This window comes from Pantherophis guttatus, chromosome 2, assembly GCF_059756535.1.
Source record: "Pantherophis guttatus breed Tessera chromosome 2, ASM5975653v1, whole genome shotgun sequence".
Lineage (NCBI taxonomy): Eukaryota > Metazoa > Chordata > Lepidosauria > Squamata > Colubridae > Pantherophis > Pantherophis guttatus.
The window spans coordinates 21,505,274-21,522,836 of record NC_142064.1 but is presented as its reverse complement, the minus strand read 5'-3'; the positions used below and the strand labels follow the sequence as shown (position 1 = coordinate 21,522,836).

General features: G+C 39.7%; 1 protein-coding gene across 1 annotated transcript in view; it reads left to right on the top strand.

Annotated features, from left to right (window-relative positions):
• Window positions 1-444: 444 nt before the first annotated feature.
• Window positions 445-17,563, top strand: part of RANBP3L (RAN binding protein 3 like) — a 52,777-nt gene continuing 35,658 nt past the window's right edge. Inside the window, exon 1 of the mRNA XM_034442390.3 lies at window positions 445-1,017. Within this exon, the coding sequence (XP_034298281.1) occupies window positions 774-1,017 (244 nt within the window). The 5' untranslated portion in view covers window positions 445-773. The remainder of the gene's footprint in view (window positions 1,018-17,563) is intronic.

Sequence of the window (17,563 nt, the reverse complement as noted above, 5' to 3'; positions counted from 1 at the left end):
AAGTAACTACAGTACATAAACATCATAACTTTTTAACATTTTGTTTGTTCCCTACAGAAAAAAATCTCGATAGCACCACACACAAGGATTAAAGAGTTACTCTTTTTTTGTTAATGAGAACTTAGTTCTTCCACTCTCAACAGTTATGGTTGCATAAATGCACATTACTAATCAGTTCATCCCTTTCCAATTGAAGAAATTATTTTGCTGTAGTAAATCCAAGGAAGACACTAGAGAAACACATGCTGTCATAGATTTGTTAAAAGTTTCAGAGTAGAAAAGCACAGTTGTTTTCTGGACAAAAATCTTGCTTCCAACTCATCTGTAGGGAATATGAAACTCAACTATCTCAGATTCCTGTTAATAAATCCCACGAAAGAAAAACGAAACATTATTCATTGGCTGCATTCCTTCTTTATGTTAATCTGGATGACTTTACATATCCCCTCCCAGAGTCCTGCCTCTCTTAAGTGCCTCTTCAGTGTGAACTGTCAGGAAAGCAGCTTCCTTTTCACAGAAGCTGCTACAGGTTTTTCTTTCTGGTCTTAGAACGTGGGTTTTTCTGCAGTTTCAATTCAGAAGAAACTGCTTTGGGCTTCTGGAAAAAAAAATTGTGGCAGGAGTAAATACGAAGAGGAGTAAAATTACATTTGCCCAGGACGTCTTTGTAACTGCTGTTCTTGCTAATGAAGAGTCTGCAAGGAGGAAAAGAAAGAAGTATTTAATATTGCAGAATTCTGTGGAATGTTTTGAGAGCTCTATGGATCTCGATTATGAGAACCGAGCAAACCCCTGCTAGAAAAGTAAATGATGGGCTTTCGGTTGTAAGAGTTTTCTGCACAAAAGTTTTCTGCACAAAAAGTACCTTTTCTTTGGCTATTAGCTCTGAACATCAAATGAAGGACACACCTCATTTCAAAAGAAGAAGCAGCACATGGACCATGGACCAAACTAGAAACCCCCAAACTGACATCTATGTGTTCCACAGCTTTGGCTGCAACAGACACAAAGATGAAGGTAAATCCATTGTTTCCTGAAATTAATGTAATTAATTTGTTGTTTTAATTGTTATTAAAAGCAAACTTTAAAAAAAAAATCCCAGGTAAATTCAGGGTTATTTTACTACTTGAAGCCAATTTCTAGTCCATGCCAGGTTGATTAAATATCCCTAAAAAAGAAATCTATGTCTTAGGTTTCCAAGGCCACAAGGCTTCTTCCTCTGTTCATTTTAACAATCTCTGTTACACTTTTGGGAGAAAAGTAATTCCCAAGACTAAAATCAGCAGAGTTCTTGGGATTTCTTTTAAATCATGGAATGCTTCTTTATTTTAAAAGAAAAAAAAAACCAACTAAATGTGTCTTCAACCTTGTTTTCATTGATCAGTTTTCCTTGGAAAAATACTTTCTGATCAGATTATGGACATTGTGAGAAATCAAAAACAAAAATCTGCAGGACAGTTGAACATTTTGTCGTAAACGTATGTACGCACAGAATATTGCAAATGCAAGTTGCTAAGATAGGGGGCATTGCTTGCTAGTGTTTGGATGATAGTGTCTTGGAGAAGACCTATGGATAATTGACGATGGACTGTAACTACCTGGAAGATGCTAGGATAAAGAAACCTCTCTTACCAGGGCTATTTTGTCATAAATTCCACAATGAAAAATGCACCTGGAGTAGAATTTTGTCCCATCCTTGATCAAGAATTTCATACGTAAATCAAATAGTAAGTAAAGGCAATTACACTGGAATATTCATAATAAACTCTCTAGACATAGGTGCCCATTACAAATCATGATGATGTCACGAACATAATTACATCATGTGTTCTCCTGTAAAGGACTGTGTGGATACATTGGAGAATAAGGGGATGAGATGCTGGGTACTCAGATAAGAGAAGCAGATGCCCTAATGGATCTGCCCTAAAGGCAATGGTGGGAAGCTTGTACTTTCAGACTTGAAAAATTCTGTTAATGTAGCCTTACAATAAAGTAGAATTGGTTCATCTAGTTATATTTCTTGTCTGGTTAACTTGGAAAGGCTGACATCCCCCCAGGTACTTTTGTATCCATACTAGATATAATAATAGGAACGCAGTGACAACATATCCCATGTGCCCCTCCCCGATACCTTCTAGATATTCTGAAATTCAATATCATTTACCTCCATCTGAACTGATAATAGCATAGTCCGTTCGGAGTCTTCCATTCCTACTGGAATTGCAATCTTGAGCATCTATAAAGCTCCCTTTTTGATAAATCAATTTCCTAAAGATTGTTCATCAAGAATTATGTTCACCAGTCTTAAAACCCTCAAAATATATTTATATATTTTGAATTACCCAAAGGGCATGGGGAAACAACAACCATCAGTGTATAATGCTTCATAACATATTGCGAAATCTAACCTCAGAAGTTTGCCATCTAGTGGCATGTATTGAAAATTTAAAGAAGGACAATGATATTGCCTATGTTTTAAGATAGTTTTCTTTTTGGGTGGAAATACTAAGGTTTTATATTGTGAGTATATATTTATAAAGTGAATTCCAGAGTAACGACGTTACTCAGAGCGGACTCACTGAAATCCCTGGGATTTAATTCAAGTCACAGCATCGTTTAACAATTTCAGTAATGTAGACTGAGTGAGGTTGGATTCACTCAATCTGTAATGTAATTGGAGGATGCGGGTGGCACAAGGGGAAACATGATGACCTTGAATTTAAAAATGATGACCTTGAATTTAAAAATGGGAGATGTCTACTTGTGCTAAAGCATATTTTAGTAGAAAAAATGTTGAACATTCAGTTTTGTATATTTATTACTGTGTTTTAGATGCTGCTCTGTTTCGAAATGCCTTTAAGCAGCACCTGACAAAAATAAAAGTTTTAAAACTTCTGAATTGTGATAAATAATATATATTACAGTAGCCCAACCCTTCTCCCAAAGTTGAGCAACTAGTTACTGCTAGGTCACATGGATTATATTTCCCAACAGTATGTGTTCAATTTATTTTAAAATTATATTTACGAAGAATGATGTACAAATCCACTCCTTATAGACTAGAAGTTATCTATGAAAGAAGCCAGTATGGCTTACTCAACAAACTACATTTGAAAAAAACTCTGACTTAACCTGGCGCTAAAAGAAGCCAATGTTGGTAGATTCTATGAGCGAAGCAGAGCTGAAATGAATGGACTGCTATTTATTGCAGCGAGAAGTTAGGAATTGTGTGATTTTACTTGAGAAGGGTAGCTTAGTTTTTGATGGCTTCTCCAAAGGTTTGGTGAATGGTGACCACTGAGCCTGTGCTGAGAACAATTTAGGCTCTGACTTGGAACCTCTGAGGGCAACCTAGCCATGAATACCTGAGAAGTTGCATTAACCCGTTCAAATGATTGTCCTTGGTTGCAGGAAAGATTCATTAAGGTTATCTATTTATGATTTTACGTTGGGTTGGAGGATATTAGGTTTAACATCATTTTTCAATAAGCCTTTTAAGTAATTTGCCAATGTCCGTATGTTTAAGTAGGAAGAGCTGCTTTCTCAGCAAACATAGAAACTCAGAAGCAATCATAGAAGACTGAAGCAGGGGTGAAATCCAGCAGGTTCTGACAGGTTCTGGAGAACCGGTAGCGGAAATTTTGAGGAGTTTGGAGAACTGGCAAATACCATCTCTGGCTGGCCCCAGAGTGGGGTGGGAATGGAGATTTTGCAATATCCTTCCCCCAGGAGTGGGATGGGAATGGAGATTTTGCAGTATCCTTCCCCCAGGAGTGGGGTGGGAATGGAGATTTTGCAGTATCCTTCCCCTGCCATGCGCACCAAGCGACGCCCACAGAACTGGTAGTAAAAAAATTTGGATTTCACCACTGGACTGAAGCTAATAATTAATGTCAACATCTACCATATATTGCAATGTACAGTTTTAATTCGGGGGAGGTCCGCACAATGCTTCAAACTCAGTTTGGAAAATGTGCTTCCGGATGGATAGAATGACAGAGATTACATGTAGCTTTTACACTGAGCTTTTCGAAGGACTTCAAAATTTCAGAGATTTAGAACATGGGCCTTCACCACTAACAACCTGATTCATCAGTCACAATTTGTTATATACAGGATATATATATATATTTAATTATTTGATTCATCTTCAGGTGACATTTTTTTAAACCAAAGAGAGGATTTCATATTTTTAAAAAATGGAACATAGAAAGAAAATTTGCTAATAAAATTACAGTGCCATTTTAAGTCACTTGCCGTATCATTCTAATTTTTTCATAGAGGGAGGCATTAGAGTCTTTGGAACATTATTCTGATACTGAATTGAATATCCTACAATTGGTTTCTACCCTTCTAACTGATTGTTAAAAATAATTTTTCTCCCAACCTGACAAATATATTGGAAACGTTGGGAGTAACAGTCAAGTACTATTACAGAGTGTATGAATGTTTTATCACTTTGATTATATCTGGGACATTTTGAGATAAAGAGAAATAAAATTCAGAATTTTGCAGTGGAGAATCATTCGAAAGAATAGAATATAGAATATTCTTTATTTGCCAGGTGTGATTGGACATATAAGGAATTTGTCTCTGATGCATAAGCGCTCAGTGTACATACAAACAACAAAATAATATAATCATAAAATACTTTCTAACTTAAGATCTATGCAGTAGAAAATATATTTTATATCATGGGTCAGCAATGCAACACTTGCAGATCATGGGACTCTGTGACACCCCTAAATAATTTTTGGGAATCTTCAAATTTTCAACTATTATAATGGCAAAAATGAGGTTACCTAAGGGATTTTTCAAGAATATATTTCTGTACAATTCAGTCCATCAGATTAGGCATACTGTGGATCCCACCAGCCAAAGAGGTTCAGTTCCCAAGGAGCAGAAGATGGGCCTTCTCTGCTGTAGCCCCTGTTTTGTGGAATTTCTCCCTTCAGAGATTAGAAAGTACAAACCCTGTTGGTCTTTCAGAAGGCTTTAAAAACTTGACCATATACCTTAGTGACAAAATATCATAAGATTGCTTAGGGTTGGATGTATCAAAATCCTCTCCAATTTGATTATTTGCGGTATGAAGAAATAAGGGAGGAATACTTAGGATTTGTTCAAGGTTTTTCTCATGGTATTCAGTCAGGGGTGGGTTCTACTTACCTGTACTACTGGTTTGCAACAGGGCCGCACGGGTGCGCTCGCTTCGCTCGTGCATGCGCAGAAGCTTCCTGATGACGTCCAGGTCAGTGGGCGGAGCCTCCCACCAATTTTACTACTGGTTCTTGCGAACCGGTCCGAACCAGGGGAACCCACCACTGTATTCAGTGCTTTAAACCTGCCCCAAGTAGAATTCTTTTCATGGTTCTATTATCTTCTTACTACCAGTCATTGCAGTCAGTTAAAGGTTGTAGGTATTTTGAATATTTGTAGACACATTAATTCATATATTTAAAACATGTATTGCCCTTCTTCCCAAGAGTGGGGCAATGCATATATTTTTATAATTGCATCTAAGGAAGAGGTTAGCCCAAATGGATCCACTGAGCTTTTTAATTAAGCCAGTGTTTAGATCCAAGTGATTTTGATCATTATTCACATCACTGATGGGCAACCCAAAACCATCAAACCTCACGAGGGCCATGAAATTTAGTTGTTACAGAGAGTGGACATCCCTCAAATTGCCTAACTGGATTTTAGAGGCATGGTTGCCTAATATTAGTAGCACAATCCTTGGTATGTTGAGTGAAGCAGCATAGAAAAATTGCAATGCAACCACTAAAATAAATTCAAAAGGGAAAACAAATCCAAATGTCTGAAAAAATATGACCTCCCTTTCATAACTGGCATAACCGCAACGATCTGAAATCAGTCCAAATTGTTGAACATTATGATGCCTTCCCCTATTTTCCTGCACAAAGTTCATCTTAATCTATGCCATATTTTAATACATTCTTGAAATTTTGCTGGATGACATTGGAATGACTTTAGGATTTTTGCACTTCCCAGTCTTCTGCATTTGCTAAAGTTTGGCACCAATAGCATTGTAACGGAATATGGAATTACGGAGTTGGAAGGGACCTTGGAGGTCTTCTAGTCCAACCCCCTGCTCAAGCAGGAGATCCTATACCATTTCAAACAAATTATTACAATGGAAATTCTGAGAGAGCATCAGGTTGCCAAAATGTGGCCATAAAGCATCTTCTCTTTTTAGAACATATTAACAATCTCCTTTATTACATATCCTCCTTGAGTTCCCCAAGTTCTGATTTAGCACAATATTCTTTAAATCAACATAGATGATGTAATCAATGGCATAGTCAAACTTCAATGAGAAACAACACCATCTTTAGCGGTGATGTTGCTTTGAAACACATTGTTCCAGTTTCAACAGGGTTAGGCAAGTCCTGTTTTTAGCTCTGTGGCTTCAGTGCTTCTTGGCAATGATATTGGTGTCAGGGGATCAAGCTAAACATCTCCTATTTCATAAACTATTGACAAGTAGGGCACTGGTGGCATAAAAAAACCATTATAGATACTGTAAAAGTGATTAGAGAACTTACAAAAGACTTCTGTAGATTGATAAGTCATTATGTTGGATATGGAATTCAGGTGGCTGTAGTCCCAACAGTATAAATGAACAAGAAATTGTGGTTGACCCATCAAAACATTTCAGATTTAGAATAGGAATGGTTGAATCAGGTTTTTTTCAATTTCTGTTATGGTTTATTTCATTTTCTTTCCATATTAGTTTATATATTAAGACTGCAAAGAAAATTTAATCTATTTGAGATACATACACACACACACACTGTCACATTTTTTCACTAATGTAATACATTTTTGTTCGTACACTCCTATTTTCTTTAAAAAAAAACCAACCTCTTTGCAAAATTTAGAAATTGCAAATATTACCATTCTACTATATACAACATTCAGAAAGTGCAAATCTAGTAAATTCGCAGTAAAATATGAACCAAACCAACTGAATGTTTCCTGTTGCAAGTTGGCCTTATCTACTATGTACAGATTACAATTTTCTCTCTAGAAAATTGTCTGTTTCCAGCCTATATCAGATTCACACCTACTTATTAGTAAGTCCATGTAATTTATTTTTTTAGAAAAAAATTGCACCCAAAGTTGTATGTTTCATGAATATTTCAAGACGTGTTTCAAAATGATTTAAATTAAATTTTATTTTATTTTAATTCCAAACTTAGGTTATTTAAAGCAGGGGTCTCCAACCTTGGCAATTTTAAGACTTGTGAACTTCAACTCACAGAGTTCTGGAAGTTGAAGTCCACAAGTTGTAAAGTTGCCAAGGTTGGAGACCCCTGCTTTAAAGTATTTATTTCCAAAATATGCTAAGGCTACAGCCTTAAAATCTCTTGACTTCAAAAATTATAAGATTATCGGCTTTCCCCTTCTTAGTTTACAGTGATGACTCCAACCTGAGAACTTGTTTCTGACTTCTTCCCAGACGTGCATAACTACCTTCCAAGCTTTTCTAATGTATAAATTTTCTTCCATTTGTGTTAACGGACCAGGGATTATTTACCTTCAGTGAAGCAAATGTTGATCCTTTCTCATTCTAGCTACAAATGGCAGCTTGTTTGTCTTTACCCAGACTCAATGGGGGCAATTGTCCCATGCAAGAAAACATACTTAGCCGTATCCTTATAAAGCAAAAAAAAATGCCAGTGTTTAACTTTGTTAAAATAGCTAAAAGAAAGTTGCTTGGTGGGCCTCTTTGGGGCAGAGAGAACTACCATCAGGAAAATAAATGTGGGAAAAAGGGGAAAAATATGTAAATTGTGCCCGGCTTCAATTATGCATAACAGAAAGGGACAAATTGGTTTCTGCTATAGTCCCAGAGTGTTCTGTACATACCTAAAAAAGTGAGGAGGAAAATGAGAGGCTCAGTCTGTAGTCATTATTTATGAAGCTGGGAGACAAATTTATTGCCCAGTCTACTCTTGGCAGAAAGGGCTGCATTATTCCTGTTCTTGGCAGGCTTCAGTAGTGACTTGTCCAGCAGTCTCTGAGTCACAACACGGACTGAGCTGCCTCAGACCAGCGCAACCTAGTTATAACTAGTTCCTGCCACATCAGCTGGTCAGAGCATGTAACCTGCTGTAGTTTCTGAACAGGACAGGGAGGGAGGAGAGGTGAGGCTGCTGTGTCAGGTTATTTCACCCTTCCTCTATCTCGGTGCCCCACGCTGCCTATGCTTCTCCGTGCATCCTTCCCCCCCCCCCCAAAAAAAACTGCAGGATGCCATCAGAACAATAGAATAACAGATTTGGAAGGGACCTTGGAGGTCTTCTAGTCCAACCTCGTACTCAAGCAGGAAACTCTATATCATTTCAGATAAATGATTGTCCAATCTCTTCTTAAAAACTTCCAGTGTTGGAGCACCCACAACTTCTAGAGGCAAGTGGTTCCACTGATTAATTGTTCTAACTGTCAGGAAACTTCTCCTTAGTTCTAGGTTGCTTCTCTCCTTGATTAGTTTCCATCCATTACTTCTTGTCCTGCTTTAAGGTGCTTTGGAGAATAGGTTGAAACCCCCCCCTCACTCTTCTTTGTGGCAGCCTCGGAGATATTGGAACACTGCTATCATGTCACCCCTAGTCCTCCTTTTCATTAAACTAGACATACCCAGGTCCTGCAACCGTTCTTCATATATTTTAGCTTTCAGTCCCCTAATCATCTTTGTTGCTCTTCTCTGCACTCTTTCTAGAGTCTCCACATCTTTTTTACATCGTGGTGACCAAAACTGGATGCAATATTCCAAGTGTGGCCTTACCCAGGCATTATAAGGTGGTATTAACACTTCATGTGATCTTGATTCTATCCCTCTCTTAATGCAATTTAGGACTGCATTGGCTATTTTGGCAGCTACAGCACACTGCTGGCTCATATTCAAGTGCTGGTCCACTAGGATTCCAAGATCCTTCTTGCAGTTACTACTGTTGAGCCAAGTACCACCTTATTCTATACTTGTGCATTTGGTTTTTCTTGCCTAAATGTAAAATTTTACTTTTCTCTTACTTTTCTCTCCATCCATTAGGTTGCCAGTGGGTGCTTTTAGGTGAAACTTGCAGATACTGCTGCCTCAAAAGCTTCAAACAATATGGTCTTTCTTTGGAACTTCCCTATTTTTGCGCCCCTATTGTGACAGAATAGCCACTCAATGACCTTGGGATGGATGTATAAGAACAGTCCATGGGATATGATATGTGGGAGTGACCTTGGGAGACGAGAGGAGAGAGAGCCGCAGATTAGACAACAGTGAGATAAGAGGCCGCTGAGCCCACAGAAACAATGAAGCTATGTTAAATGACTCAGAATGGAGCCTCCCTAGTTTCCTGGAGCATAAAGACGAAGGAGAATTGTACTTTCAGACTTGGAAAATTCTCTTAAAGTAATGTAACCTTATAATAAATGTAAAGCTAAGACTTCTGGATGTGTTTCTTGTCTGGAGTACTTTGCAAGACTGACATCATGTGAGAATGTGCTCATTTGTAGAGGCCACCAACTGATACCTTTATTTTAATCAAGTCTGATAAGTCTACATCATTAACAAGCTTGTAACTCTAGAAGGACATTGCTTACTTCCGCATGCATCTACCCATCCCCAATCAGTCTGCTTTCTTTCTTACAGTCTTCTTATTAGTTTTTCTATCACTGAATTCTTCTGAATATGTTTTAAAACACAGTTGGGATTGATTCAGTCTACTTTCATGGCCATGCATTTCAAAATGTTATTGCCCAAGCATGTTTGCAAACATGGTAGAGCTTACAAAGGATAAACAGCCAATCAGCAATTGCCTACCTTGACCAGTAGCTGAGCACAAACAATTGTTTAGTATTCACTATTGTCCACCTCTGTTTTCTACTATTATTGTGAAGTGCTTCTATATTCTGCAATGGCCCTTGTTGCTTGAAACAGGATTTCTTCATAAGAAGAGAAGTTATGATTGGAACAGGGGAATCCAAGAAAGCTTACACTCATAAGGATCCAGTCACAGCTTCTGAGCAGAGGGCATAGCCAGTTTGGTCTAGTGGTTAAGGCACCTGGCTAGAAGCCAGGAGACTGTGAATTCTAGTCCCACCTTAACCATGAAAGCCAACTAGGTGACCTTGGGTCTGGCACTTTCTCTCAGCTAACCCACAACACAGTGTTGTTGTTGTTGTGGGGGAAATGGGAAGAGGAAGAAATATTAGGTTTATTTGCCATCTTAAATTATTTATAAAAATAATTTATTTTATTTATTTTATTTAATTTATATACCGCCCTTCTCCCGAAGGACTCAGGGCGGTGAACAGCCATAATAAAACAGTGTACAAAATAGAATTTAAAAGCAGATTAAAATAATTAAATCATAGGCCGAATTTAAAACTCTCATTTAAAACCAATTTTAAAACCCCATTAAAACCAAATTAAAACCATTTATCCCATCAGAGCGGCTTGCTGGAATAACAGCGTCTTCACTGCACGACGGAAGGCACGGAGGTCGGGGATCCTTCGTATGTCCAGGGGCAATTCATTCCAGAGGGCAGGGGCCCCCACAGAGAAGGCTCTCCCCCTGGGGGTCACCAGTCTACATTGTTTGACTGACGGCACCCTGAGGAGGCCCTCTCTGTGTGAGCGTACTGGTCGGTGGGAGGCAATGGGTGGCAGAATGCGGTCTTGTAGATAGCCAGGTCCTAAGCCATGGAGCGCTTTAAAGGTGGTAACCAACACCTTGAAGCGCACCCGGAAGACCACTGGGAGCCAGTGCAGCTCGCGCAAGAGAGGTATTACATGGGAGCGACGGGTCGCCCCCATTATTACTTGTGCGGCCTCATTCTGCGCCAGTTGGAGCCTCCGGGTGCTCCTCAAGGGGAGCCCCATGTAGAGAGTGTTACAATAATCCAGACGGGAAGTGACGAGGGCGTGAGTGACTGTGCGCAAGGCATCCCGATCCAGAAAGGGGCGCAACTGGGAAATCAGGAGAACCTGATAAAAAGCCCCCCTGGCCACGGCCGTCATATGATCATCCAAAGACAGCCGTGAATCCAGGAGGACGCCCAAGTTGCGAGCCCTCTCTGAGGGGGGTAAGATCTCATCCCCAATAGTCAGCAATGGTGTAAACTGGCTATATCGGGACACCGGAAACCACAGCCACTCAGTCTTAGAGGGGTTGAGTCTGAGCCTGTTCCTCCCCATCCAGATCCGCACGGCCTCCAGGCAACGGGACATCACGTCAAGGGCATCTTTGGGGTGGCCTGGGGTTGAAATGTACAACTGCGTGTCATCAGCATACAGTTGACACTTCACCCCAAAGCCACGGATGATCTCGCCCAGCGGCTTCACATAAATGTTAAACAGGAGGGGCGAGAGAACCGATCCCTGCGGCACCCCACAAGTGAGGGACCTCGAGGTCGACCTCTGCCCTCCCATCAACACAGACTGCATACGGTCAGAGAGAAAGGAGGAGAACCACCGTAAAACAGTGTCCCCCACTCCCAACCCCTCTAGCCGACGCAGCATGATACCATGATCGATGGTATCAAAAGCCACTGAGAGGTCTAGGAGGACCAGGACAGAGGAGCAACCCCTGTCCCGAGCCCTCCAGAGATCATCAACCAATGCGATCAATGCCATTTCCGTGCTGTAACCCACCCTGAAGCCCGACTGGCACGGATCTAGATAGACAGCTTCATCCAGGAATCGAGGAAGTTGCCTCGCCACCACACTCTCGACAACCTTCGCCGCGAAGTGAAGGTTGGAGACAGGACGATAATTAGCTAAAACAGCCGGGTCCAGGGAAGCCTTCTTGAGGAGGGGCCTCACCACCGCCTCTTTCAGGGCGGCTGGGAAGACACCCTCACCCAGCGAAGCGTTGGTAATCTCCTGAAACCAGCCTCGTGTAACCTCCCGGGAGGCCAGTACCAACCAGGAGGGACACGGGTCCAGTAAACATGTGGTAACATTAAGCCTCCCCAAAATCCTGTCCATGTCCTCAGGAGTCACAGGGTCAAACTCCTCCCAGATAACAGTCTCGAGACCCGCCTCCGTCATCCCGTCCGAAACTATCCAATCAGAGTCCAGGCCATGCCAAATCTGAGCGAATGAATGAATGAATGAATGAATGAATGAATGAATGAATGAATGAATGAACAAATAAATGAACCATCGAATGGATGAAATAGCTCAATCCTTTGCTGGAAGTGTAGCCTGTCTGGAAGAGCCCTTAATGTTCTCTACATTTCTCTCCTTGCATTTTTTTTTCTGAAATAAAATGCTTTTCTAGACTCCAAAGAATGGATGAATGGATCATGTTTTCTACAGTAAAGAATAAGTTTCTTCAAGTCTGAATTCAATTAACTCTGAAGAAGCTGAACTGCTTCTCTATGGGGTTTTATTATGCCAATTGCCAATGGCTCCAAAGCTCAACTTTGGAGTTTCTTCTTCTGCCTCAGGAATAGCAGTAGCATTTAGACTTATATACCGCTTCACAGAACTTTACAGTCTTCTCCAAGCAGTTTACAGAGTCAGCATATTGCCCCCGACAATCTGGGTCCTCATTTTACCGATCTCAGAAGGATAGAAGGCTGAGTCATCCTTGAGCCGGTCAGAATTGAACTGCCAAACAACAGTCAGCAGAAGTAGCCTGCAGTACCCCATTCTAACCACTGCACCACCACGGATCAATAACCCTTCAAACTTCTCGCTCCTTCTTTCCCAACTTCTTCCTGAAATGCTAGCAGGAAATGAGAGATCGGCAGAAAGAGAGGCACAGGCATCTCATCCATCCATCTCATGCCAGTAGTAGCCAATCAGGTAGGTAGAAATAATGCAAGAGAAGATCTGGGCTATTTAAATACGAATCAGAGAAGGATTGGAGGAATGCAATAATTAGAAATGAACTTGATGAATTCTGAAACCGCATTTATGAACAAAGTTCTCACCAACTCTTTAGTTTTGCATGCCAACAATACAAGGCAAGCTTACAGAAAACCATTGTAAGCTGTTCTACAGGTCAGAATAGTTCTTCCTTGAATTTAAGGTGTACAGAACCATTTGTTCCCTATGAATGGGTGCATGAGTGCCAGAAATGGCCTTCACTGAAAAGGTTTTCATAAAAAAAAATATTTTTGGAATTAAAGTAGAACTATATGCTCTGGTTCTGAAGAGTAGAGTAGAGTAGAGTAGAGTAGAGTAGAGTAGAGTAGAGTAAAGTAGAGTAAAGTAGAATAGAATAGAATAGAATAGAATAGAATAGAATAGAATAGAATAGAATAGAATAGAATAGAATAGAATAGAATAGAATAGAATAGAATAGAATAGAATAGAATAGAATAGAATATAAGTCTCAAGTCCATATTTTTCTAATAATGCTGCTAAGAGGCTGAAAGAGTTAACTGAGGAGTAACTTGCTGTTCACACATTAAAGCATTTCTTGTTTTGTGCTTAATTTGTTCTTTATCTAACTTGGAAGAATGTGGAAAAATTACGGTACATTAACGGAACACCGCTGTCCAAAAGACATACAGTATGTGCAACCAAGTTGTATGGATAAGGAAAAATGTGCAAGAAAGTATGTAAAAAACTATTTAAAAAACTTTTTCTTGTCAAACTGATGCAGAGGAGCAGCATGCACACTTGGAATGACAAGAATCCATGGGAACTGAAATAAATAATTTCATCACCAGTGCTGATACTCTCTCCAAATTCTTCCTGGTCTTGTAATTTTTTCCCCCTTCACCCAGGCTTCAAAATGAGAAAGGAGGCTGATGGGAGAGGAAATTATTGAAAAAATGGATATTTGCAGGAAAGACAAGTTCCCATGCATTACTTAGTAAAAGGGGGGAACATGTTATGCACATTTCTCCGATGAAGGTGATTTTCTTATGATTTTTTCCTCCATGGTATCTGGAATCTTCCCACATAATAAAAGATGGATGGAATTCTGGCCACCCATATCTATGTCAAAAGTATTATGGAAATATAGATATACTTCTAATGGGAGCCTTTGTTCAGCCCAGAGGTTCTCAAATTATGGGATGTTGCAAGCAATTTGGAAGAGTTGCAAATAATTTGGGAGGTCACAATTTTTAAAAACCCAATCAGATTTGCATAGGAAATGTGGGAACCCCATCCAACATTCTGGTTTCATCTGTACAAACCTATAGAGCAGAATTTGAGGATTTCTCTGATATAGAGATTAACATGTTTTTATTTATTTATTAAAAATGGCACATTTATTTCATGGCCAACTTTAATGACAACAACAATCATTTGTTTTATTTTTATTTATTTATTATTTTAGGGAGTTGTACAGGCAGTGCAAAATTTGAGCATCACTTGACTAGGCAATTAGACTAGTGAGCTACTGCCAGTATAGACCCATTTAATCAATGGGTCGGTCCAGATTTATTGAACATCAACTCCCAGTATTCCTAACCACTTTGGCCAAAGGAACCAGTCTGTTGTTCTTTAATATAATACAGTGATGTCCCTTCGTGTACATTGCCATTCAGAAATCAACCAATCACGGTCATATCCTCAGTTCCTCCCTACTCAGAGCTTTAGCTATTTAAAAAATTGCTTCTAATTTTGGTATAGAAAAATGCTTGACTCTTGCCAACTTTCAGTGGCCTTGAAGCTTTGGTACACAGTGATTTATCAATATCTGATCACACTGAGTCAGGGGTATTGTTTTTCAAAATCTTTTCTCCTGCCTCCTGCCTCCTCCTATTCTGCTTTTTTTTTTCCAGAGGCTCAAGGTCATTCTTCTTCCCCACTTTTATTCCCACTACAATGATTCTGCAAGGGAGGTTAGGCTGAGGCATAATAAGCACCAAACCATCCAGGTAGATGTTCTATCTGAATATGGATTTGAACCTGCATTATTCTAATTCCAGCCCAACATCATAATCTCTAACCCACTCTATCCCATCGCTGTTTAGACTCGTTCAAAAGCCAGCACAGAGCTTTCTCAGCTGTAGATATCTTCCTCACTGTGCTGAAACATAATTAGAATTATTAGAATTAGAATGGTATTAGAATTATACTAATAGAGTAATTATATTCAATCATACTACTAATTTTTAAATCTTGTAACTACATTTATAAATCAATTCAAAAGAGACAATGGAGCAAATTAGGATGAGGTTTACTAAGATGGGGAAGGGTCCTAGAAATCCTATGTAAAACAGTTAAAGGATCTAACTTTTAAGCTTTTAAGAAGAGACTGGACAGCCATTCGTCTGGAATGCCATTGGCACAGGGTAGGAGGTTGGACTAGAAGACCTCCAAAGTCCCTCCCAACTCTTGCTATTCTGTTATGTAAATATCTGAAGGGCTGTTCCTGAGAAGCGGGAATGCGCTTAATCTCTATTGACCTAGAGGGCAGGATTTCAACCAGGGGATAAAAATTATAAGGAAGAAAGTTCAGATTGCAGTTGAGGAAAACTTTTCTGATTATACGAACCGTCAGCCAGGAGAACAGTATGGCAGGACTGGTTCTCCTTCACTTGTTGTTGTTAGTTGTGAAGTCGTGTCCAACCCATCGAGACCCCTTAGACAATGTTCCTCCAGGTCTTTCTGTCCTCTACCATCCCCTGGAGTCCATTTAAGCTCACGCCGACTGCTTCAGTGACTCCATCCAACCATCTCATTTTCTGTCATCCCATTCTTCTTTTGCCTTCAATTGTTCCCAGCATTAGGCTCTTCTCCAGTGAGTCCTTCCTTCTCATTAGGTAGCCAAATGATTTGAGTTTCATCTTCAGGATCTGGACTTCTAAAGAGAAGTCAGGGTTGATCTCCTCTAGGACTGACCGGTTTGTTCGCCTTGCAGTCCAAGGGACTCGCAGGAGTCTTCTCCAGCACCATAGTTCAAAGGCCTCAATTCTTTGGCACTCAGCCTTCCTTATGGTCCAACTTTCACAGCCATACATTGCAACTGGGAAAACCATAGCCTTGACTATATGCACCTTTGTTGGCAGGGTGATGTCTCTGCTGTCTAGATTTGCCATAGCTTTCCTCTCCAGGATCAAGTGTCTTTTAATTTCTTGGCTGTAGTCCCCATGTGCGGTGATCTTGGAGCCCAGGAAAATAAAATGTCACTACCTCAATTTCTTCCCCATCTATTTGCCAGGAATTGAGAGGGCCGGGAGCCTATTCTTTCTCCTTCACTAGAGGCCTTGAAATAGGGTTGGATTTTTATTTTCCAGAGGTGCTCTTCCAGAGATACAGTACTGAGTTGAGAATTGATAAAACATGCAGCTTCTGATATTAAAGATGCTCCCAGATACAACATTTGGGGGAATGATGTTTTTTTTTCTTCCAGAAAATGCTATCTTTCATCTGTAATCATGCAGAAAAGTGTCATACTTTTGATTGATACAAAGACAGGGTGCCCAACAATTTCCTCCCTTATATAATTCTTTTCCTAGGATTGTTCCACCAGTTCTTTACATTTTTACCCACCTTTGGATGAGAACTGGAAATATTTGTATAGGATAGGATATGTACCATAATTATGATCTTTTTAAAGTTTCGGAAGACATGTGTTTATATATATATATGCTCACATACAAAGGATATCCTGTAAAGTGCCAGTTTTACACTTGCGAACAGTTTCAGAAGATTATAGCATTAATAAATGTATCAATGAAGCCCAAGTTATCTCTAAATATCTTAAATGTAAGTGTGATAAATCAACTAATATGTTCATATGTTTTCCTTGAGGTAAAGTCAGACATGTTATTCGAGTCTTGAGGGATGATTCAAACTGGGCTTAAATTATAGCTTTGTGAGCTATGTTAATCTGTTTTCTTTAAATATACAGTTCAGTTTTCAATAGCTCCCTGAAGGAATAGAATTCTACCCATGTTTCTGCAGTTCAGGGCTATAATTATTAATAATTTCGGATAAATATTTTATTATGTTCTTATAAATTGAGTCCTGTGTACAAGCAAACAGCATGGCCTTTTTAAAATGGTGTATGATTACACATAGATGTTTATTGGATTTTCACACTAACGTTACTTCTAGTAAATGTCAAAGAATAATCCTTTAATTTCAAGATGACCAAACCTGTGGCGTCATGTAGCCGTTCACTGGATATTTTAGTCTCCACTGAAAGAGGGAGATGTCTTTAGCGGTATAGTGGTGAAGATGTTGGACTAAGACCAGGGAGAACCCGAAGAAGTCTGCCCTCATCCATGAAATCTCAGAAGGGGCTTTGGGCCTGCCCCTCTCTCAATCCATGGGGTTGTCTGGCGGGAAAATGGAGTGGAGAAGAAGATGAACCACTAGAGCATGGGTGTCAAACTCGTGGTGTCATGTTGCCGTCATGTGATATATCGCGACATTTTATCCCCTTTGTGGACCTGGGGTGGGCATGGCCTGCATGTGACGCATCCGGCACATGGGCTGCCAGTTTGACACCCCTGCACTAAAGGAAAGGAAGGAGATCAATTAAACAAACAAACAATATATAGTTAATATTAGACAAATTGGATAGATTTTGCCTAATCTATGATAGCAATACTTCCTGAC